Genomic DNA, 24,916 nt, shown 5'->3' with positions numbered 1-24,916 from the left:
AATCAAATACAGAAGTGACTTTTTGATAGAAATTTTAACATCATACACCGTATAAGCATACAAATTTGATTTTCTTTATTAATATTTTCACTCTTCCGGTGATGATCATCATCATCATGAGAAAACCTAGTACGGGATGTATTTTATACGGTGTCCGACATAACTTTTTGTTCCAAACAACAGCTCTAGTCAAATATAGACTTGCACATGGGCCATGGACTGTCTTAATGGTACAAAATATCATAGAAGATAGAATCTCTTTACCAAATACTCAATCTCTCAACACATACCGTATCAGTTCAAAAACGAGTTATACAGTAAAACTGAAACCAATGGACTAATTTTCATTTCAATGTATATATTTCATCCATGCTTTACAGCCGAAACCTGTTATCCACGATCTTCTGTTATCCTAAAAGTGCTTTAGAAGTTTACTAATGAGATCTAGCCTATGAACAAAGGTTAGATGGAATTTGTGCAAAGAAATAAAGCCAGAGAACTGCACATAAAAACTTACCAAAATATTTCCTATTTACTGGGATGAAGCTATGAGTGTCTAAACTGCTCCACTTTTAGAGGCAACATCAGGTAGGCATATATATGTGAAGATCATCCAAATCGGGACAGCTTTGGATGCTCAACTCTTTCTCATTAGCCAAATGCAATAGGCATATGAAACACAAATGTGGAGATATGTCGGTAACAGTTGCTGAAGCATTGCATTCACTTGGAAAGTTGGCCAAAACATCTCTGAAAGATACCGTTTCTTTTTCACCCTTTAGTATGAAGAGATGTTAAGGAAAAAAAACAGTTAGAAAATGCTGCTCAACTACAAAGAGCAAAAGATAAAATTGATCGCCGAGGCACATATAACAGGAAGCGAAAATACAGCATTACAGTTGAATAGTTGTTGCCATAGAAAATAAAGTTGAAATAACATAGCATGTTATAAACAAAATACTGCAGCAAGAATATAATTTTAGTGAGGGAAGGCTACAATGGTAATGATGCTTTTTAATTAAACTAGGAGAGGATTGTATGGTACAAGGCAGAGCCTTTCAAGAAATTATGAAACCTTAGTATACCTGAAAACGAAGGTGAACGGATTCTTCAATATGGTTCCAAAGAGTAAGTTTCAGTGCCTGAACATCAACTTGTTTGGACGTTTTGTCATATTGAACTTCAATTTTATTGATCTGTGGTATTTTGAAATAACCAAACTTAAGCTATAACTCCAATGGCAATAACTTTTTGGAAAACTGTGATGAAAATAAAATTAATGATGAGGAATCTATGTCTTCATGAATGATATCCTGTCACCAGCATGCATATGAATGATACCCAAAATAATGATATATCAGCATGATGAGGAATATATTTTCATGAAGATATTGTCCTTTCATCAACATGTATATACCCAAAAAAAAGTTTATATATATATATATATATATATATATATATATATATCAACAGCAATTGCGTAATTATTCAATAGCGTCTTAAACCCACCTGACGAGCCTGAGAAATAAGTGTGCTTGAGTCATCCATGTCACTATGTGCATCATCATACTCACCATCACAAACACTTCCATTATCCCATGAATTGAATGGTTCATTGTTGTTGCATTGCTCTGTCGATCCATCAGTATATACACCTACGTTTTAGATGCAATTAAGTAATACATGAAAACACGCTAAAATATTCTCCATATGGAAAGACAGTGAATTGGAGGATATAAAGAAAGAAATGTTGGGATACCAAAAGCACATATTACCTGAGAGCTTTCTCGTCCTCCTCCCAAGACACTAAAGAAAGAAAAGAAAACATAAAGAAACGAATAAATATTAACCTGGAGAGAGATTGTTGAAACTAAATTCTAAATCTAAAGAACATACCTTTACATCAGGCAAAAGAAATAACTTGACAAGATTCTCTGGCTCATAGTGGCAGTCCTCTGGGAGTTTTGTAACACAATGAGGTCTATTTTCAGAAAGTAATAACGATTTGGGACTCTTTGGAGGAGCAAAGATATCTGGAGGTGTTTTCCCAAGAAAATTTGTGAAATCTAAATCAACTTCGATCTGTTTCATAGTCTTTGGCGGCCTAGTTTTGAGGGTTGATGCATCTTCAGTTGAACAATGAACTTCTGACTCTGAACCTGAAAGATTTTCAAAATCAATTAACAAGCTGAACTCCCAAATGCATAAAACCACCAGTCCATTACAAACTCCTAAAACCACCTTTAGCTTTTTGGTACTGCCAATGATCAGGACCAGCCCACGCATTTTTCTTTGACCTAAAACCCAGACTAAAAGATAGATACTCGTCGACATTTCCAAATAGTTCATCCATTTCAAGGTCTTGGGAAGGAAAAGGTTCTTCCTCCTACAATGTTATAAAAGATAAACCAAACACTTAATAAAAATATTTATCTTTTAAAGCATCTTCCAAGACAGGCAGGGGCGGTTTTACCACCCAGCTAGCCTGGGCACACGCCCGGGCTCTGTCCCGGATCTCGTAGGAGACCCATAGGTGCCACAGCAGTCCTCAACGTGCCTATAATTATCATATTATGCATAACATATCATATGTTATGTTACATTGTGTTGCAGTGGTTAAGCGCGCTACCTGATCCCGCTATGGCGTGGGTTCGATCCGTGGTAACACTCCTTTTTTATTTTCTATTGTATTAAAAATATTTTTATTATTCAAAAAAAAGGTCCTGTAGGGATTTGAACCGCGGTTCTCCATGTTAGTTTCAACAAAACATACCACTGCACCAATTCACAATTTTGCTATTGTTTTAAAACTGTTTAATATATATTATGAAAATATTTTGCCCAGGCTCTGCAAAATTTCTGGCTCCGCCAGGCACAGACGTTTTAGGGCTAAAACAGTACAAAACCTGAGGATAACTTGGAACATTAGGGTCTGCATCATTAGAGCCCATTTCGTTGACAAATGTTTGGTTGTCATGTTCATAGGGCCCAGTTGGGAAGTTCTCGTAATCTTCCATTTCAGCGCCAACTTCACAATCAATAGCTGCATCAAACTCTTGTGATGATTTCTGCCCATTAGATTGAAAGTCAAAAGGCCTTCTATCAGTTTCGTCTAATATATTTACTATCACCCTGAGAGTTGGAGAAATTTCCTCCTTAATTTGCATGTCCGATAACATCTGTTCAACACAATCTATAAAGAAGACAATGTAAGTCTCTGATCCATATTGACGTTTGTACTTATAATGTGGCAACGGTTTTGCCAGAGATATTCAACAAGCAACATACCTCTTGCAAAAGAAAGATCCACTGTATCTGAAACATCATGTTCGTTTTGACTAGCTAAATACTTCCCTGGCACATCTAGTGAATCAAAAAGCACCCTACATCTACCATATACCCCGAGGTTATTCATCAAAAGACCCTTGGCTCCCCCTTCATCAAATTTTGCTGATGTTTTACGATAGAGGGGATCCACAGCAAACGCAACTGAAAAAAGCAAATACATGGTCAGCACTCAATAAATCTCGTTTCCACACCATAAACAAGTAACAGACAGAATGAGATTTGAGATCACCATCAAACTTCTTTACATTAAGAGCTTCAAAAGATGATTCCAGTGTTGACAAAGGTGACAACTGCATGAACAAACACCACTTAGGCACTTAGAACTTTATCAATAAGTTTGAAGTTTGATTATTCAAGCAAGTCCAGTTCACAGATCAAAAGAACCGACCTTTTTGTCTATTCCTTTCTTGCTTTCTTCTCGTCCACCTTCACCATTAACACTCGCTAGAGTAGCGTCTGAATATCATGACATCATTAGAACTAGTAAATAATAAAATATAAAATAGTTATAAAATCGACATTAGTATACCGTTGGGAAACTAAATAGAGTAAATATACCTAGTTTAACAAAAATATTCATAACAGAATTATCTTAGTTTCTCCCATTTTCTCTTTCAACTATGCAATGCTCATAGTTTCTACTAGAAAGAACTCCAATCCTATAGGAGTGGGTACTTCCATTATAATGCAAACATCTGCATTTATGGTTGGTCCTCTTTGTTATAAAAATTTATTTGAGAGCAAAAGAGAGAAGACAAACTGTCAAAATAAGGCAATTTTTGTGAAGGAGAACTGCAGAAAGACTAAAAATTTGTAATGTAGAAAGCATACTGCAGCCATTCAGATTTCAGACATTCACAATACACCAAACATTAAGTAAAATTAGATAACGTGTCATACAATTGAGGAATAAAGTCATTATGTACAGTCCCAATCCACCAACCAAAGGACAAGGCACATTGCTATGAAGGGGAAAACAAGTTCAAAAAATACTAGACTTGAAAAAACTATAAAAGGGCGTGATCAATATAACCTTGCTCAGTTTCTTGGCCCACCCTACTCATTCTAGCAAGGACTTTATATGCCTCAGAATACACTGAATCCACCCTTAATGAATAAATTTTGACTCCAGCTTCAAGAGTGCAGCTTGCCTACCCAAATAAGAAATCAATCAATATTACATCACATGCATATATATGTCGATGAATTTATTAATGATAACACAGCTATCTGATTGATTCCATAATTTATCCCATCCGCGCAATTACAACAACAACCAAGCCTTATCCCACTAAGTTGGTAGGCTACATGGATCAAATTACGTCATAATGTGATATCATAATCCATAATGTCCCATCCGCGCAATTATAAACAAAACATTGTTTCTCAAAATCTAGCTATGAAGTAAGTACCAACACAGACACGTGTCGTACACACGTCTTCGATCAACAATTTTAGTGCTACTGAGACATAGAAATCTAGTTGTGAATGTAGTATTCCAGATTTTAAGTGGATATAAAATCATTGGAGATTCATAAATGCAAGTGAGTCTACATAAAGAAACACCATGAACAAAAAAATAAACAAACCTAAAAAAGGAAAAAATTAAGGAAATCTTAACGACTTAACCACTATGTAGCACCGACGTATCTGATTGAAGGCATGTATGGTGTCCGACAGTGTTCGACAACCACACATCACTGACACATATAATTACATTCAATGAGGTCATTTTATAAATTATTACTGATTACTAATGTCGACGTGTCACAGTCCTGTGTGTGGTGTATGTGTCAATGCTTCATAGCTTAAACTCAAATAAAAGCAACTTACCATTTGAAAATTAGTCTCCGTATTATTGTCATCTTCAGCCCTAATAATATCAGTAAGATGATCAATCAAATCCAAATCCCATGTATTTTTCTGATTAATTTTCTGCACACAAATAAAAAAAACAAAAACAATCAATAATAAAAATACTAAAAAACAAATTCAGAACTTGAACACGGTGGTGATTATCATTTATTACATTTTCTGAAGCAAGCTTAATGCAATTATGGAACAACTCAAGAATCTGTTGCTTATTGAGACAGGGATCAGAATCGGAGGGTTGAGATTGGAAGTTAACAGTACGGCGGATGGCAGCAGCGCGTGCAGCACGAGCAGCGGCGCGTTCGAGTTGGTCGTCATTGGAGCCGACGAAAAAAGTGGTTGCAGGCGTCGGAAGTCGCTTTTTGTGAACCGTTGTTGGATTAGGGCTTGCGAGTTCCGCCATTGATACAGTAGTGAGAGTTTCGCTTTTTTTTTTTTTTGGTTGATGAAATTAGTGTTGTTGGGAATGAAATAGTTGAAGAAGAAATTGACGACTATTTTCCCTCCATTTGTTTTGGGGTTTGAAAATGGAGTAGAGATGAATGAGAGCGAAAGTGGTAAGTGATGATGGCATTGTTTGGTATCACGTTTGACTTACTTTTCTTGCTTCCCAATGCCTGGCTACCGTGATATTTGTGAAGCTTGAAATTGTAGAGTTAGAAAAAAGCACGGTGGGAGGCAAAACCAACGTGGTAACAAACACACGCGATGTATAAATGATATTTATTGCGGTAACTGTGTAGTTTATGCATTTGGCTCAGTTTCGATCATTTCAATCCAACGGCTTTATTGTCATTTTAATTTGATTTGAATTGATGTGTATTGATACCGCGGTAACATTTGAGAATCACGATGAACCACCGTGGTTTCGCAGAAAATTATGGTTTTTAGAAAGATTAGGTGGTGGTAACCTTGATTTTGAATATTCATTATAATATCAAACATACTTGACATAGTAACAATCTTACACTAGTGTGTGTGAAAGGAGAGTCGTGCCCCTTATTAGTTAGGAATCTTATATATCGGTTAAGTTCACGGTAAATATGATATATAGAAGTTTTTCGTGAAGAAAGTTGAAGAAGAGGAATTATCTCATGTATGAGAGGTTGAAGAAAAACGACATAAGTGAGCTTTTAGTTAATCATATCGACAACTACTTTGGAGTCCATCTCAAATTCCACCCAAGATTTTGATTTTGAACAAACATATACTTTATCGGAAAGCCAATAACTCAACCTAAACGAAGTTGGGTTAGCTTACTTGATTTGTTATATAGCTAAACAATAGCCTGAGATTGCACTAAATAAGACATATCGTTTTTTTTTAGTAAAAAAATAATACATATTGTTAAAAATCATTTATTGATATTTTTTAAGGGATCATTTATTGATATTTTTATTTATATTTTATCATAATTAGTTTTTAAATTTAAATTATATTTTCTTATCCAGATAAGGTAAGTTTCACGATTAACTCATGTATCATGTTGTGTCATCAAGCTTTGGATCAATATAGAAATTTGAATTAATGAGACAAGATATTATAAGTTTCACGGTTAACTCATCATATCATGTTGTGTCATCAAACTTTGGATCGAGAGGAGTTATCATATCTTGTTTAGCGTACCAAACGGACCCTTAGAGCATAGAATTATTGATATTCGAGCATACACATCATTTGAGATTGAAGATTGAGATGGAGAGCATCGCATGACTTATTTCAAATTTCCGATGAAAATTACGTGAACTGTGGAGCAGACCAAAATCTCTAAAAACCTGCAAGGTAAAATCCAATTTACAAGTTCTAACATGTAACTTCGGGTAATATGAAAATTATAACGCCTATTAGATAACACGTGACAATCAGTTTTTGACAGGTCACAACTTGAAACGAACCTTAATCTACTAATCTTCTAATGGATGAAAATGAAATGCCACCCACAATGTGTGGAAAACAAGTCAAATAAAGGACAGTGTTATCCCAAATCGTGTTCAATCATCAACAATTAATTAAGACAGTTAATAAACCAATACATTATAGTTCACAAGAGAAGTTTGAATGTTCAAAAAATGGGGACGATGGATTTCCCAGTACCAAGGAGAACCCTTAACATACTTATCTCTTTACTCGCATGCATGCTTGCGACAAAAGCAAGCTTTTTTGCCATTTCCATGATGCTCTCCTTTTCGGCGTGCATGGCCAGTTGTGACAAGATAAATAATTAGTATCATTCACATAGCATTGCATCTTAACTTGATTTTCTCATTAAAAATGCTATAATGCACCCCAGTAAACCACCAGCAACAACCTGTGCAAAAGAAGAAGAAAAAATAGTAGGTACATTGATACTTGAATAATGAGGAAGTCGAGTTATAATGCTATAATGATTACTATATTACTGAACGTTCAGAAATAGAGGACTGCGTAAAGCGGTTCTCTTATCCGAATCTTAAATTTAAGATACTGATAGACAACTGGTGCATGGCAACTAATTCATGCAAATAATTATGTTCACAATTGTACTTTGAAAGATAAGGCCTGGAATTATGGGTTTGGCTACATATAGAAAATGGCATTGCAAGAGTTTTTGGAGAACCTCTGCTCATTCGAGAGAATATACTCCAAACAGAAGTATTACTTGTGAATGAAAACTGTTGGTCACTAAACATAATAAATAGTAGACATCTCTATAAGAATAAGTATGGTAACAACAGTAAGCTTGGAAAAAAGCACACCACACCTGAAGTGGAGTATGACCAAGTGAATCACGTAATGGTCTGACATTGGACAGAGGATGTTCTGGAGGTAATTCACACACAATTTGATTAAGCAACTGCAATGTGCAGAAAGCAACATATGAAATGAGTATGTATGTGTATATAAACCAACGGGGGGAAGTAAAGCAAGTCAATAACACTACCATAAGTAGAAGAACTTACTTCTGCTTGCCGGCCTGCATGAAGTCTAACTCCTGTTGCATCATACATTACCTATAAAAGTAACAAAATCTAATTTTGTCACTACTATATTAAGAATATTAAAATCAACCCAAAAAAAACCCCAATTACCAGTAAAAACATTTACATTTTCCAGGCTCTAAACAAATACCATCTTAACCAGAAACTGACACCAAAAATAAGGAAGCATGACTCAATAGACAAAAACTCCTTATGAATTTCTATTGAAGAAATAATTATAAAGAAAATAACAATCAACATATTGTAGCATCTTCCAATGTGCATGTAGTTTACATGACACAAAAAGGTGTTATTTACATATGAACTTAAAATTCGTAGACTATAAACTACGCATATAAAAGAAATAGTACTTAATACCAACATGGTAGTATTTGTAGAGTTGGTAACATGAGTCTTCCCAAAAAAAGAACCTAAGTTCGATATTTGAAGTTGCACATTTCAGAGGCAGCTCAGTCCCATATAAAAATATAAGAAAAGGATATCCCACTGCCGACTCAAGAATTTTCCCCATAGCAGACCCAAAGGGTCTCAACTGTGAGGATACCTTGGGGCGCCTACTAGGGTCGAAATCGCTAATTACAATGGATTAGGCCACAAAAATGTTAATCACAAACACATACAATGCAATTTCTAATACTCTGTCAATGGAAGCACCGACAATCATCATGGAAATGCTAGTGCAGTTGTTTTCAGTAGGTATGAAAGAATAAGGAATCAGAGCACCCGAGGTCTTAAAGAAGATAGATTCATTGCACACCAAATAAAACTTGTAAATGAAGCTGAAAGAGTGTCACAGGCTTGTTGTACTTTTTCCTTTTCCAAATCCTAAACTTATGCAGGTCATTGTTATTCGTTCATTCAAATAAACTTATTAATACCATCCAAGTTCATTAATAAGGAACGACTGACTAAGCCCAAACATGTAAGAATCCAAGTATAAAAAAAATAAGTGAAATAAAAATCAGAAATAAGAACCAGAAAAATGGAAAACCATGAATAAGCTTTGGTGAAAGTGAAAGAAGTTGCAAGTCAAAGCTAATCAAGAACAGAACAGTCTATTTAATCATAAATGAATGAAAGGATGAAATACATACAATACATGCCAAGATGACGGCGATAGCAAAGACAGATGACCCAATCCCTTCTTGGAAACCTATAGCCACAGCCAAAGCCGACACAGTTGCAGAATGTGATGAAGGCATTCCTCCCGAATCAAGCAACCTTTTAGAATCCCATCTCTTTTCCTTATACCTGAGTATCTAGGAGAAAAGTTTTGGAAAAAGATTAAGCTCAAACTTCCAAATTTCCAATCTCATAACAAAATCGTCCACTTCTAGAGACAAAACACACTTTGGATTTTATATTCATTTTCTGATTCCACTCACTATCTTTAGTTTGAATTACAAAATAACACATTGCTTTCACTTTTAATCCTGCTTTAATGTGTAAAAAAATAGTGAAAACAAAAAAGACTTTTCACTTCTTTCTTCACAGAATCTTTTTTTTAGAGGTTCTACACATAATCTTAAAGCATGAAGTGATTATGTGATTCCTTTCCTACACAATTGTTGTGTATGTCTTCAAATTGCAAAGTTGGAAAGCAGAGAAATCGTGAGACGATTTGGCAAGCGTGTCACGATTTTGGTAATGTCGAGAGCTGTTTTCAGGGTGTCCAATCGTGACATGATTTTGGGAAAACGTGACACGATTTTCGACTTGCTGGGCAAGTTTTTCAGGATAAGGTTGGTCGTACCTTGGGTCGTACGCATCAATTGTGACACGATTGATGGAAAATGTGACACGATTTTGACGCTGAAGACTGCTATATAAGTGTTCTTTGCATATTTTGAAGGAGAGCTTGAAGAGAGAGAAACTTGGGAAATCAAAGGAGGTAACTTTAGGGTTGAGGGTCTTTGATTAGAGTTCTCTTGGGTTGGGAAACATAGTAAACACCTTGGTGAGTGAAAATCATTGAGTGTCTTGTTCATTGGTGGGATTGGAAAAAAGGGTAGAAATTAGGGTTGTTCTATGTGAGCTTGTCAAAACTAATTTCTTGTAACTCTTTTGTATCTCTTTGTAAGAACTCATTGATAGTGGATTGGAGAGATCAATCTCTCCTCCAGAGTAGGTCAAGTTTGGACCGAACTGGGTGAACAATCTTTGGTGTGTTTGTTTCTCTCTTCTCTCCTTTTATCTTTTGCTTGTGGCTTTGTGCTTTTCACTTTGATTCCTAGATTAGATCTAGGTGTTGTTATTGTTGATTATTGCTTGTGTTTACTTTGAAATTGGTTACTACTTTCCTTTGCTCCACACATCATAGTTTGTATTGGTGTGATTTTGAGTCCGAATTCACAACAACAATTTTGAAAAACACAATTATAATTTAAAACAGTGCGACAATTTTGTAATTAAAACTGAAAACAAAAAATAATAAATGAAACGATATCATCCGGTATTTAAAACGCCACAAAATTTCTTGTATTTCACTCATGATAAAACTTTAATGGCTTAATTGCACTTTTGGACCCCTATCTTTCCAAAAGTTGCGGTTATGGACCCCTAACTAATTTAAATACAAAACAGCCCCCTATGTTTTGATTATTTGGCAGTTTTGGACCCCCAGTCCATTGTTGACTCGGTCAACACTGACGTGGCACCCTAAGTGAGGTGCCACGGGTCAATTTTTTTTATTTTTTTTTGCCTTGGGGGTCAAAAACTGTCAAAGAATCAAAACATAGGGGGCTGTTTTGTATTTAAATTAGTTAGGGGTCCATAAACGCAACTTTTGGAAAGATAGGGGTCCAAAAGTGCAATTAAGCCAACTTTAATAGTGTAAACTAAAACTTAAACATGTTTGGATTGGCGGCGCAATTTTGTAAAATCATTGTGCAACCTATATTGATTCCAAACATAAGTGTATGTTTAGTTTCACTGTTAGAGGATTCAAAGTACGTGTTTGGTATCACAGTAGAATTGTAGAATTGATTTTGACATGTTTGGATTCTTTTGAGTATAATTGATTTTGCTTCCAGAAATGATTCTAACTTGAAGTTAGAATTTATAGCTTTTAGCCATAATCAATTTTACAAAATCACAGCGGGATCAAACATACACTTAACCATATAGAAATCAAGTCATAAACCGCACAATCTCTCATATATTCTCCTAATTAAGCAAAGGCGATAACTGAATTAGCGAGGAATGGATCTATTATACCCCTAATTCACCATAATTTGCAAAATTGCAAAAAGTCGAAAAAACAAAATTACATAAAGTGAGAGTGAAAATTGAAATCGTAACGCACCAGGTGGTGAAGATCTTGAGAAACTGAGCGAGAGCGAAAGAGAGAAAAGCGGAGATGAGAGGAAGATTGGAGGAAGGAACAAAAGGGGATAATGATGAAGCGGTGCTTGCAGTTACATCGGCTCTTGTCAAAACCTCATTCATGATTCAATGTGAAAATGTTAAGATGTTGAACTCACCCACACTCTATCTTCTTCTTCTTGTAAGTTGTTGTAATAATAAATGATAAATGATTTCGTTCATTGTTAAATATTTTAATTCAACATTTCAAAGGCCAACAGTGTTTTCCTTAAAAAAAAAAAAAGCCCAACAATGTTTGCGTTGCGTCACGGATGCATACTTTTTATATTTTCTTTCAACTTTAACCATATTAATTTAAATTAATTATTTTTTTAATTAAACAACTATCCATATTCATCTTTATTACCGCCCCATTTTTTCCTTAAAAAAAATATCATGTTTTTTTTTAAGGAGCAATTTACATATATATATATATATATATATATATATATATATATATAAGCAAATGCTTTATATTTTGCTATAACTAATCTGCCGTACACCACACAAAAAATAACTAACCTATTTTTTTTTAAAGGAAAAAATAACTAGTCTATTGTACGTTGTAAAATTTTATATATTCTAACTCACATTTTGTTTCCACCTTTCTCTTATTTTTGGGATTCATAAAGCAGAGATTAAAATTTGTTGGTGAATTTTTTTTTAGTATTAAAGGTCGAAGAATTTTTTTATGGAGACTAAGACCAAAAGTTTGAATATTTATAGGGACCAAAAACATATTTAACTATAATTAAAAATATTAAAAAATAAATACATTACAAAAAAATGTGTGTGTCTATATGTATATTAAAAAAAAAAACATGACCTTTTATGTCATTTTATACTTATCAGCCACTTCAACAGCTAATTTTACCAAACACATTATTTTTAATAAGCAAGATTTTCAGCTATAAGCTATCAGCTATCAGTCATCAGCTATAAGCTATCAGCTATCAGTCATCAGCTATCAGCTAGCTTATAGCTTATTTTTACCAAACAGAGCCAAAAAGGTCAAAAACTAAAGATTAAAATAACAAATCCGTGAAATTAGCTCATTGGTAAGGATATTGCATTTTATACGTAGGGTCGAGGTTCGAACCTAAGACACTCAACTTCTCCACAATTGTGTGAGCTGGTGACAGTCAGTCATTCGTTATTTTTAGTGTCATTTTCATGATGTTTTGAGTTCACAAGCAAGCTTAAACAACAAGGAAAGCAGAAAAAATAGAAGATTTTGAAGAAACAATTATTTTGATGTTTTTATTGAGTCTGTAGCAATTTTAGACAGCCTATGGGTGTAAAAAGCATAAATTCTAGAAGTGCTGAAAATAGGCAATCGTGTCATGCCATGATATGCACATATTTAGGGTTGGGAATAGGCCAGGCCAGACCAGGCTTTGATAGGCCTGAGCCTGGCCTACGAAAAAATTTGCAGGCCTGAGCCTGGCCTATGGTGTAACACCCCGTTACCCAAAAGCAATTAAATAGCATACAAACATCAGAGTATTTCACCAAACGGGCATGCTACATTGCAAATTCAAAATTCTTAAATAGAAAATAGAACTATTTAATCAATCCACTTGATAAAATATGAAAACATAGCAGCGGAATAGTTTTCAATCCAACAACATCCTACGGCATTAAAGGCCTTAGCATAATTCATCAACATTGTTCAAAAGACAATAAAAGGCTCCACACCACAAGTTCCAAAATTTGATACATGGAAAGGAAAAGCAACAATAACAATAAAGATAAATCCCATCCCACGTATCAGAGCCCTAGACACGACTTTGAGCCACCACCAACTACTCAGGATCACCTGCAAGTTACCCATAGGAAGGGCAACGTTTTCAAGCAGAAGGGGTGAGATTCACAACAATAAATATAGATATTAAAATCATCAAATGAATCTAACACCCTATAACTTCAACATGTTCACTTGCAAATATTATAATTATTCACAATCACAACAACATCATCATAATCATCCACTTAACAAGTAGTATACAATGTATATAATATCATCAACATCAACAATACACCAAGACCACAATGAATACACATATATAAGAATGTATATCAAACATCAACATCATCATTACATCAAGACTCATGCAAATGACATGACCACTGCTAAGACACCATCTTAGACTTCTTAATGAGATGCAATTATGCATGTGGTACCAATCAGGACCGAGGCCCTCACCGCTTTTGAATGGTTAAAGCATTCATCAGGACCGAAGCCCTCACCGCTGTTGAGCAACTAGTACTCCAGGACCGAAGCCCTCACCGCTGTTTTTATGCATATGCAATGGACCTACCTGTGTATATCTACATACAACTGACCATGCAATGCAACTCCATATGACACCACTTAAATGACATGTATGACTCAATAAATAGCATACAATCAACCATCATCAGTATTCGGTAATGCAGCACTCCAATCAACCAAAACAATGCATGATTATATATACCCATGCTCAAACAACAACATCAACCATTATTATTCAAGCAAGCAATTTCAACAATCAGGGACAGAGTAGCTCGCCTCGCGAGCACATCTGCTCGCCATGGCGAGTTCACAAAAACACTAGCTCGCCATGGCGAGTTCAAGGCGAACTCGAGGCGAGTGAAAATTAGGTGCTCTCGGGAAAAAGTGACATTTTCTCACTCAAACTCCATTTCTAAGTTCCCTATTCATCTTTTTAACCTAAAACTTCCACCATTCCTCTTTATTATCATCTAGGTACCTTAAACCATCCCCAAAACACCTTATAACAACTTTTCAAAAATCAAGTTTTATCCGGGCTTACTCGCCATGGCGAGTTGGACTGCTCGCGAGGCGAGCTATGAAGTTGCTCACTCGCCATGGCGAGCACAGCTACTCGCGAGGCGAGCGATGAACTTCTGTACGGGCAGAAAACTGGTTTTACCCAAAAATCCCATTTTTCTCCCAATCACTCCCCAAATCAGTTTACAGATACATAGTTAAGTGTTCTACGCAACCAGAACCTAATTCTAACCCCAAAATCAAGCTTACAACTTCAAAGTCATCATTTTATCATAAAAACCCCTTTTTCCCAAATTCTCACCAACACTCTGTTAAACACAAAATCAGAATTCAATAACTATAATCTTGAAGTAAATCCCACCCTTACCTTAGAAATTGAAGAAGAAATGCACAGCAATGCTCAGCCCTTGGTTCTCTCTTGCTCTTGGTTTTCTCTTGTTTTCTCCCAAAAACTGCTTCTACGTAAAACTACTCTAACTTCTCTGTATTAACCTCCCACCAAAATGTAACTCCCTTTAATTATACTTAACTCCCCATAACTTCTAATAACTCCTATTATTTCCCAAACTCCAAAATAATTACTATTCCATACTTATTTTAATTATTATTAAATAAACCATATAATAAAATAATATACCATATAAATCACCCAAAAATCACATATATATAAATACATGCATATACTCCACATAAATCACCAAACCATCATATATAAATATATATATACTCCACATAGATTAAAATTAATTAAATAAATAACTAGGGCGTTACAACTCTCCCCAAATTACAGAATTTCGTCCTCGAAATCTTACCTCAAGCAAACAACTCCGGATACGACTCCCGCATCTTACTCTCCAGCTCCCAAGTCAAACTTTCACCAGTCGCTCCACCCCAAACGACTCTCACAAGAGGTATCTCTTTACCTCTCAAGGACTTCACCTTTCTGTCATCAATCCTCAGCGGCATAGTCTCAACTGTCAGGTTGTCCCTAACCTGCACATCATCATCCCTCGGAATCACATGAGAAGGATCCGCAACATACTTCCGAAGCTGAGAAACATGAAACACATCGTGCAAATTCGAAAGATGTGGTGGCAAACCAACTCTATATGCCACAGTACCAACTCTCTCTGAAATCTGATACGGACCAATAAACTTAGGAGTCAACTTCCTCGACTTCAAAGCCCGTCCAACACCCGTCAAAGGAGTGACTCTCAGAAAAACATGATCACCCTCCTGAAATTCAAGATCCTTTCTTCGCTTGTCATGGTAACTCTTCTGCCGACTCTGCGAAGCTTTCATCTTTTCTCTTATCAACCTGACTTTCTCAGTAGTCTCATGCACCAAATCCGGTCCCAACACAACACTTTCACCCGACTCAAACCAGCATAAAGGAGTCCTACACCTCCGACCATACAAGGCTTCGAACGGTGCCATACCAATACTCGAGTGATAGCTGTTGTTATAAGTAAATTCAATCAAAGGCAAGTGACTGTCCCAAGCTCCACCTTGCTCAAGCACACACACCCTCAACAAATCTTCCAATGATTGAATTGTCCTCTCCGACTGACCATCTGTTTGAGGATGATAAGCCGAACTCAACTTCAACTTCGAACCCAAAGCGTCCTGTAAACTTTTCCAGAACCTAGAAGTGAACCTCGGATCTCTATCCGACACAATGCTAGACGGAACACCATGAAGTTTCACCACACTGTGAATGTAAATCTCTGCCAACTGCGCTACCGGGTAACTGATATTAATAGGAATGAAATGTGCCGACTTCGTCAACCGGTCGACAACAACCCAAATAGCGTCATGCCCCCTCGGAGTGTTCGGTAAACTCGTTACAAAATCCATAGAGATACTGTCCCACTTCCACTCCGGTACATCTAACGGTGTCAACAACCCTGCAGGCTTCTGATGCTCAACCTTAGACTTCTGACAAATCAAACATGCATAAACAAACTGAGCAACATCTCTTTTCATACCGGACCACCAAAACAGCTTCTTCAAATCATGGTACATTTTTGTAGCCCCTGGGTGAATACTCAACCTACTCTTGTGACTCTCCTCAAGAATCAACTTCTTCAACTCCTCATTGTCAGGAATACAAACTCTACCTCTGAACCTCAACACACCCTGATCATCAACTTTGAAATCACTATCCTCAGTGTCATTACCAGAAGTCATCAAATCAACAAACTTCAAATCTTCTTTCTGAGCTTCTCGGATACTGTTCAAGAAATCACTATCAATTTTCAACATTCCCAACTGTATACTCTGGGGTGACAATTCACAGACGAGACTCATGTCTCTGAACTGTTCTAACAATTCAAACTCCTTCACCATCAAAGCAGACATGTGTAAAGTTTTCCTACTCAAAGCATCAGCAACCACATTGGCCTTACCAGGATGGTAATTCAAGCCAAAATCAAAATCCTTCAGTAACTCTAACCACCTCCTCTGCCTCATGTTCAGTTCCTTCTGGTCAAATAAATACTTCAAACTTTTATGATCACTGAACACCTCAAATCTGGAACCGTACAAATAATGCCTCCAAATTTTCAAAACAAAAACCACCGCAGCTAACTCCAGGTCATGTGTAGGATAATTCTTCTCATGAATACGTAACTGCCTAGAAGCATACGCTACCACCTTATCATCTTGCATCAAAACACCACCTAAGCCCAGCTTAGACGCATCACAGTACACAACAAACGGTTCTTCTGGTTTAGGCAAAATCAAAACAGGAGCAGTTGTCAATCTTCGCTTCAATTCATTGAAACTACTCTCACACTGAGCATCCCACACAAAAGACTTACCCTTACAGGTCAACTGTGTCAACGGAAGAGCCAACTTCGAAAACCCTTCTATGAACCTGCGGTAATAACCAGCCAAACCCAGAAAACTTCTGATCTCAGTTACTGACTTCGGAGTCTCCCATTGTGATACCGCATCAGCCTTTGAAGGATCCACTGCAATACCACTACCAGAAATAATGTGACCCAGAAAACTTACTTCATTTAACCAGAACTCACATTTTGATAACTTAGCATACAACCTCTTTTCCTTCAACACTTGCAATACAATTCTCAGATGCTCTGCATGCTCCTCCTCATTCTTGGAATAGATTAAAATATCATCAATAAATACTACAACAAACTTATCCAGAAAAGCATGGAAAATTCGGTTCATGTACTCCATAAAAACACCAGGCGCATTAGTAACACCGAAAGGCATCACTTTGTACTCGTAATGACCATAACGTGTCCTAAAGGCCGTCTTCTGCATATCCTCATCCTTCACTTTTATCTGATGATAACCAGACCTCAAATCAATCTTACTAAAAATCTTGGCACCAACCAACTGATCCATCAAGTCGTCAATTCTAGGAAGCGGATACCTGTTCTTGATCGTAACTTTGTTCAACTGACGGTAATCTATACACAGTCTCATACTACCATCCTTCTTCTTTACTAACAACACCGGTGCTCCCCAAGGTGAAACACTGGGTCTTACAAACTTTTTATCTAACAGGTCCTCCAACTGTTTCTTCAACTCAGCCAACTCAGAAGCTGACATACGGTACGGTGCCATCGACACCGGCTTAGTTCCTGGAACAAGATCAATTGAAAATTCAACCTCCCTCTCTGGTGGCACATCAGGAATCTCATCAGGAAATACTTCTGGAAATTCATTCACTACAGGTAAACCATCAATCACAGCTTGATTTTCTAACGACAATTGTGCCATTAGAGAATACATCAGAATACCATCACGTTCAAACTGTTTCATCTGTTTTGTAGACAGAAGCTCAACCTCACCTTCTTCTTCAGCAGAAGAGAAATGTACCGTCTTACTAAAGCAGTTGATATGAACTCGATTATATTCTAACCAATTCATACCAAAGATAACATCCATACCCGTCAACGGTAGACAAACTAAATCAATCACAAAATCTCTACCAAACATAGATATAGGACACCGCAGACAAACAAGAGAAGTGGTTACTGAACCCTTAGCTGGAGTTTCAACAACCATTTCCCCTTTCATATCAGATACATCCAAACCCAACTTATAAGCACATTCAATAGCAATAAAACAATGAGTAGCACCAGTATCAATAATAGCAATTAAAGGAGTACTATTAAAGAAACAAGTACCTCTGATAAGTCGGTCCTCATTAGGAGTCTGCGTACCAGTCAAAGCAAACACCTTTCCACCAATTCTAGTCTTCTTCGGCTCAGGACACTGTGAACTGATATGACCTTCCCCATTGCAGTTGTAACAGACAATGTCCCCACGCTTGCATTCAGCTAAACTGTGACCCTTCTGACCACACCTGAAGCACTTCCTATCATCCCTTCCACAAACATTACTCTTGTGGCCTTTCTCACCACACTTGTAGCAAACAATCTCAACAGGAGCATCTCTCCTCTTGGGCCTCCTATCATCACCCATCCTCTGCTTTCCTTTGTCAGCAGGAGCACTGTAAGGCTTAGGACGATTCTGTTGTCCCTTACCCCTCCTCTCACTCATAATCTTATAATGAGCTTTGGTGTCTTCTTCATAGATTCTGCACCTATTAACCAACTCAGAGAAGACTCTGATCTGCTGATACCCAATAGCTCTTTTGATGTCAGCCCTCAACCCATTCTCAAACTTGATACACTTGGAGAACTCAGCTGTCTCCGCACTGTAATGAGGATAAAATGTGGCAAGCTCCACAAACTTTGCAGCATACTCTGTGACAGACATGTCACCCTGTTTCAACTCCAGAAATTCTATCTCCTTCTTACCTTTGACATCCTCTGGAAAATACCTGCCTAGGAACTCCTTCCTGAACATGGCCCAGGTAACCACAGCATCACCCTGTTCCAACACAGGCAGCAAACTCACCCACCAATCATCGGCCTCTTCAGCTAGCATGTGCGTCCCAAACCGCACCTTCTGAACCTCGGAACACTGCATGACCCTGAATATCCTTTCAACCTCCTTCAGCCACTTCTGAGCACCGTCAGGATCATACCTACCCTTGAAAGTTGGTGGATGATTCCTCAGGAAAGTCTCAAGCATCCTGGTTCCATCACCACCAGTCTCAGCCTTAGGTTGCTGTTGAACAGCTTGAGCTACAGCCTCAAGCGCAGCAACAAGAGCAGCATCACTACTTCCAGTCATCTCGAGATTCTACACGACAAACAACAACTCAGAACAACAACAAAAAGCAACAATAAAGTTGACACTCTATCCTAGGTGGCTCAACAAGACTCTACTACTTGGCCGGACGGACCAACCTGCTCTGATACCAAATTGTAACACCCCGTTACCCAAAAGCAATTAAATAGCATACAAACATCAGAGTATTTCACCAAACGGGCATGCTACATTGCAAATTCAAAATTCTTAAATAGAAAATAGAACTATTTAATCAATCCACTTGATAAAATATGAAAACATAGCAGCGGAATAGTTTTCAATCCAACAACATCCTACGGCATTAAAGGCCTTAGCATAATTCATCAACATTGTTCAAAAGACAATAAAAGGCTCCACACCACAAGTTCCAAAATTTGATACATGGAAAGGAAAAGCAACAATAACAATAAAGATAAATCCCATCCCACGTATCAGAGCCCTAGACACGACTTTGAGCCACCACCAACTACTCAGGATCACCTGCAAGTTACCCATAGGAAGGGCAACGTTTTCAAGCAGAAGGGGTGAGATTCACAACAATAAATATAGATATTAAAATCATCAAATGAATCTAACACCCTATAACTTCAACATGTTCACTTGCAAATATTATAATTATTCACAATCACAACAACATCATCATAATCATCCACTTAACAAGTAGTATACAATGTATATAATATCATCAACATCAACAATACACCAAGACCACAATGAATACACATATATAAGAATGTATATCAAACATCAACATCATCATTACATCAAGACTCATGCAAATGACATGACCACTGCTAAGACACCATCTTAGACTTCTTAATGAGATGCAATTATGCATGTGGTACCAATCAGGACCGAGGCCCTCACCGCTTTTGAATGGTTAAAGCATTCATCAGGACCGAAGCCCTCACCGCTGTTGAGCAACTAGTACTCCAGGACCGAAGCCCTCACCGCTGTTTTTATGCATATGCAATGGACCTACCTGTGTATATCTACATACAACTGACCATGCAATGCAACTCCATATGACACCACTTAAATGACATGTATGACTCAATAAATAGCATACAATCAACCATCATCAGTATTCGGTAATGCAGCACTCCAATCAACCAAAACAATGCATGATTATATATACCCATGCTCAAACAACAACATCAACCATTATTATTCAAGCAAGCAATTTCAACAATCAGGGACAGAGTAGCTCGCCTCGCGAGCACATCTGCTCGCCATGGCGAGTTCACAAAAACACTAGCTCGCCATGGCGAGTTCAAGGCGAACTCGAGGCGAGTGAAAATTAGGTGCTCTCGGGAAAAAGTGACATTTTCTCACTCAAACTCCATTTCTAAGTTCCCTATTCATCTTTTTAACCTAAAACTTCCACCATTCCTCTTTATTATCATCTAGGTACCTTAAACCATCCCCAAAACACCTTATAACAACTTTTCAAAAATCAAGTTTTATCCGGGCTTACTCGCCATGGCGAGTTGGACTGCTCGCGAGGCAAGCTATGAAGTTGCTCACTCGCCATGGCGAGCACAGCTACTCGCGAGGCGAGCGATGAACTTCTGTACGGGTAGAAAACTGGTTTTACCCAAAAATCCCATTTTTCTCCCAATCACTCCCCAAATCAGTTTACAGATACATAGTTAAGTGTTCTACGCAACCAGAACCTAATTCTAACCCCAAAATCAAGCTTACAACTTCAAAGTCATCATTTTATCATAAAAACCCCTTTTTCTCAAATTCTCACCAACACTCTGTTAAACACAAAATCAGAATTCAATAACTATAATCTTGAAGTAAATCCCACCCTTACCTTAGAAATTGAAGAAGAAATGCACAGCAATGCTCAGCCCTTGGTTCTCTCTTGCTCTTGGTTTTCTCTTGTTTTCTCCCAAAAACTGCTTCTACGTAAAACTACTCTAACTTCTCTGTATTAACCTCCCACCAAAATGTAACTCCCTTTAATTATACTTAACTCCCCATAACTTCTAATAACTCCTATTATTTCCCAAACTCCAAAATAATTACTATTCCATACTTATTTTAATTATTATTAAATAAACCATATAATAAAATAATATACCATATAAATCACCCAAAAATCACATATATATAAATACATGCATATACTCCACATAAATCACCAAACCATCATATATAAATATATATATACTCCACATAGATTAAAATTAATTAAATAAATAACTAGGGCGTTACATATGGCCTTTCATAGGCCTATTATTTTGGCCTGGCCTGGCCTGAAAGCCTATTTACAAGCCTATTTACTATTAAAGTCACTAAACATTCCATTTTATCTACTTTTAAATAGGCTTAATAGGCTTCAAAGCCTATTCCAGTGTAAGATTTGTCTATCACTATAAGGCCTTAAAAACATATTTCACTATAAAGCATTAAAGCCTATTTAAAAAGTCCACTATAGCCTGGCCTATTTACTTAAATAGGCTTTTTAAAAAGCCTAAGCCGAGCCTTTTTAATAAACAGGCTAGGCTTAAACAGGCCAGGCCATAGGCCCCTGTAGGCCGGCCTGGCCTATTCCCAACCCTACACATATTGCAGCGTCGCTTAAGCGACCATTCCAAATTCTGTAGAAAAATGTTACGGTTTTGAACCCCTTTTCACCCAAAATCCCTAATTTTGATCCTTCTTTGCCCAATTATGTTTCCAAAACATGCTTATATGTCAACTAACTCACAAGGATACTCAAAAACACATTGAACATGAAAATTAATCTCACTTTTGGCCAATTTACCAAACTCATCCATTTTCACTAAAACACCAACAATAATTCAAATTCTCATCATCAATTCATGAATATGCATACCCAAACAATGATTCATCAACAACAACATCAATTAACAACAATAACATCAATTGAACAGGAATCATAACTCAATTCAACAACAACTTGGCAAAATTCACCAATTGAGCACAATTTTCACAACTTATCATTTTTACATATTTGAACATGTAATTTCACCAGCAATCTTACAATTATCATCAATTCATGAATACAAACATATCATCACAGTTGGAGCACGAATTTAGCAACAATTATCCATTATGCAAAAATTCATACAACATTTGAAAATTTACAAAAATGATGATGATTATGATAAAGACTAACCCCCTTACCTTAGATAAAGACTAATACCAACTTAGGCTTCAATTTAGCTCCTCAGCTCACTCCAATCCTTAGTTCTTCAAGTTCTCCTTCTCAACCCTTTTTCTTCTCTTCACCACTTTCTCTCTCTACCTCTCTCTAGAAAATATCTTATGAAATGAATGAAGTGATATTTTCCTAAGACAACTCATCAGGTATAACCCTTAATGGGCCTAACCTAGTTTCTAGTGGGCTTAACCCATTTCTCTTCAAACCAAAAATATTTATACACTCTAACCGGTAATTAACTAATAACGGTAAAATGTCACTAAACGGTAAAATCTCAATTTACTCTAGTAACTTAATGAAATAACTATTCTCACTATCACTAAAAGTAATTCCCACCAAAAATTATAATTTTATCCGTTCTCACAAAATGACCAAAATACCCCTAAGTCTAAAATGACTAAAATACCATTCTAACACGGAAACCCGTGAAAATGCATCCAATGATGAATAATCACACACAAACGCATAAAACACAAAATACAAGTAATTGAAATAAATCTAGCTAAAAATCAGGCTGTTACACTAGTTACGAAGTGGACCGTTTTACATTTGAAACATTGATCGATGTTATCTGCAGAACTAGAGATTTTTCTGCTACAATACTCTTTCTCGCAAAAGTTGAAAGTCATTCCATCTCTTTAGATGAAGTGATGTACAATACAATCTTTGATTGTTTATGCAAAGAGGGTAAACCAGATGAAGCTCTCGACCTGTATCTCGTGATGCTTTTGAAAAATATTTCTCCAGACATCATCACTTTTAATACTCTTATATGCATATTTGTGTGTCAACCAATTTAAAACTCTTCCTCTCTTGCACCAAATGAAGAGTCATAAAGTAGTTCCTGACTTGTTCACATATACTACACTGATAGAAGCATTATGCAAAGAGGGGAAACTTAATGTTGCCAAGTCTGTAATCCCTGTAATGCTTAAGTTAGGCATTAAACTTGACATTGTTGCATATAATTCTTTACTCAATAAGAATGTTTGTCTTTCCCTTTTGATTGCATTGTTACATGTTTGATAGTATCCTACACAAAGTAAATGTACAATGTTAGAAACGAATGAGAGAGAGATAATTGTACAACGAGGATAGTTCGAACAATATCATCTCTTACTGATCAACAAAACAAACGACAACCTTTATAAGTTGACCATATATATACAACTAAATTAATTTTTTCTTTCAAATAATAAGAGAGGTCATATGGCTCGTGTATTCTCATCACAAAAGGAGAAAGGTAGAAAACAACAAAGAACAAAATATAAAAACTTATCCGTTTTCCAAAAGTTTCTATTAAAGATAAGCATGGAACTATCTATCAACTAAATAATAACTAATCAAGATGAGGTACTAACTTAGATGATCCCAATCTTATTTGCTACATCAAATACATGCAATGGACATAAAAACATCTTAGGTTGATAATGCAACTCAAAATCAATTACACTAGCAAGATAGATTTTTGTAATATATTTCGCTCATCGATGCAATAGATTACAATTTTATTTTTTTAAAAATATTCATACTCAATCTTTTTCATCTAAAAAATATATTTACAAATTCTTATTTTTATTATTTTTTTAGGGGAAATTTTTTTTTTATTTATTTTTTCTTTAGGAATAAAAGAACTCAATAAAACATTTAAATGAATTTTATTATTTTACATTTAAAAAATTCAACAAACTATAAATTTAATTTTTTCCCAAAACCAATTCATCTTCAATATAAAAACCTCAAAAAATTAATTTGATTTTTTTTCCTTGAGAAACTAAATTGGATGCAAGAAAAATTAATTTGAACTTTTTTCTTGAGAAACTGAATTGGATGCAAGACGATTGTAAAAGATTAAATGAGATATCAATTTTTTTTGTTAACCCTTTGGTTTATAGAGAAGAGACGACAGTAATATAAAGTTTTTTTTTGTGGTGTCCGAGATTCAAATTTCAAATATTATATAAATTATGCATTGTTCTTATCGTCTGAATGAGTTAAAATCACGGAGACGAGTAATATGAAGTTTGACCACAAGAAAAGTAAACGAAAAGATTATTTCATAAAAAAAAAAATAATGGGGAGGGTAAAGTTAGAATTGGCTCCATCCTAAACAATTCAAATCTGTAATCTCAAACGGTCCCAAACTTTGAATTCAAATCCATCTCC

The 24,916-nt window shown here is 36.2% G+C and overlaps 2 protein-coding genes across 3 annotated transcripts; both read right to left on the bottom strand.

Moving 5' to 3' along the window:
* Window positions 1-139: 139 nt before the first annotated feature.
* Window positions 140-5,912, bottom strand: LOC11422638 (condensin complex subunit 2). Its single transcript, XM_003596892.4, has 13 exons — window positions 5,378-5,912; window positions 5,182-5,283; window positions 4,382-4,499; window positions 3,737-3,804; window positions 3,578-3,638; window positions 3,289-3,489; window positions 2,907-3,193; window positions 2,242-2,386; window positions 1,897-2,159; window positions 1,776-1,806; window positions 1,510-1,655; window positions 1,086-1,196; window positions 140-776 (listed from the first exon to the last, which is right to left on the bottom strand). The coding sequence occupies exons 1-13, from the start codon at window positions 5,621-5,623 to the stop codon at window positions 585-587; spliced, it is 1,971 nt and encodes a 656-aa protein (XP_003596940.2). The 5' UTR covers window positions 5,624-5,912; the 3' UTR covers window positions 140-584.
* Window positions 5,913-7,026: 1,114 nt separating this feature from the next.
* Window positions 7,027-11,739, bottom strand: LOC11408861 (uncharacterized membrane protein YuiD). Of its 2 annotated transcripts, none has more exons than XM_003596891.4 (5): window positions 11,503-11,739; window positions 9,293-9,449; window positions 8,160-8,210; window positions 7,961-8,053; window positions 7,027-7,528 (listed from the first exon to the last, which is right to left on the bottom strand). In XM_003596891.4, exons 1-5 carry the CDS (start codon window positions 11,643-11,645, stop codon window positions 7,469-7,471), a joined length of 504 nt encoding a protein of 167 aa, XP_003596939.1. In that variant the 5' UTR covers window positions 11,646-11,739; the 3' UTR covers window positions 7,027-7,468. The 2 variants fall into 2 exon arrangements, with proteins under 2 accessions (XP_003596939.1, XP_024632407.1); XM_024776639.2 differs by having other exon boundaries at window positions 9,293-9,457; window positions 11,503-11,636.
* Window positions 11,740-24,916: the final 13,177 nt, after the last annotated feature.

This window comes from Medicago truncatula, chromosome 2, assembly GCF_003473485.1.
Source record: "Medicago truncatula cultivar Jemalong A17 chromosome 2, MtrunA17r5.0-ANR, whole genome shotgun sequence".
Classification (NCBI taxonomy): Eukaryota; Viridiplantae; Streptophyta; class Magnoliopsida; order Fabales; family Fabaceae; genus Medicago; species Medicago truncatula.
The sequence above is the reverse complement of the archived record's forward strand: the minus strand, read 5'-3'. Positions and strand labels throughout refer to the sequence as shown.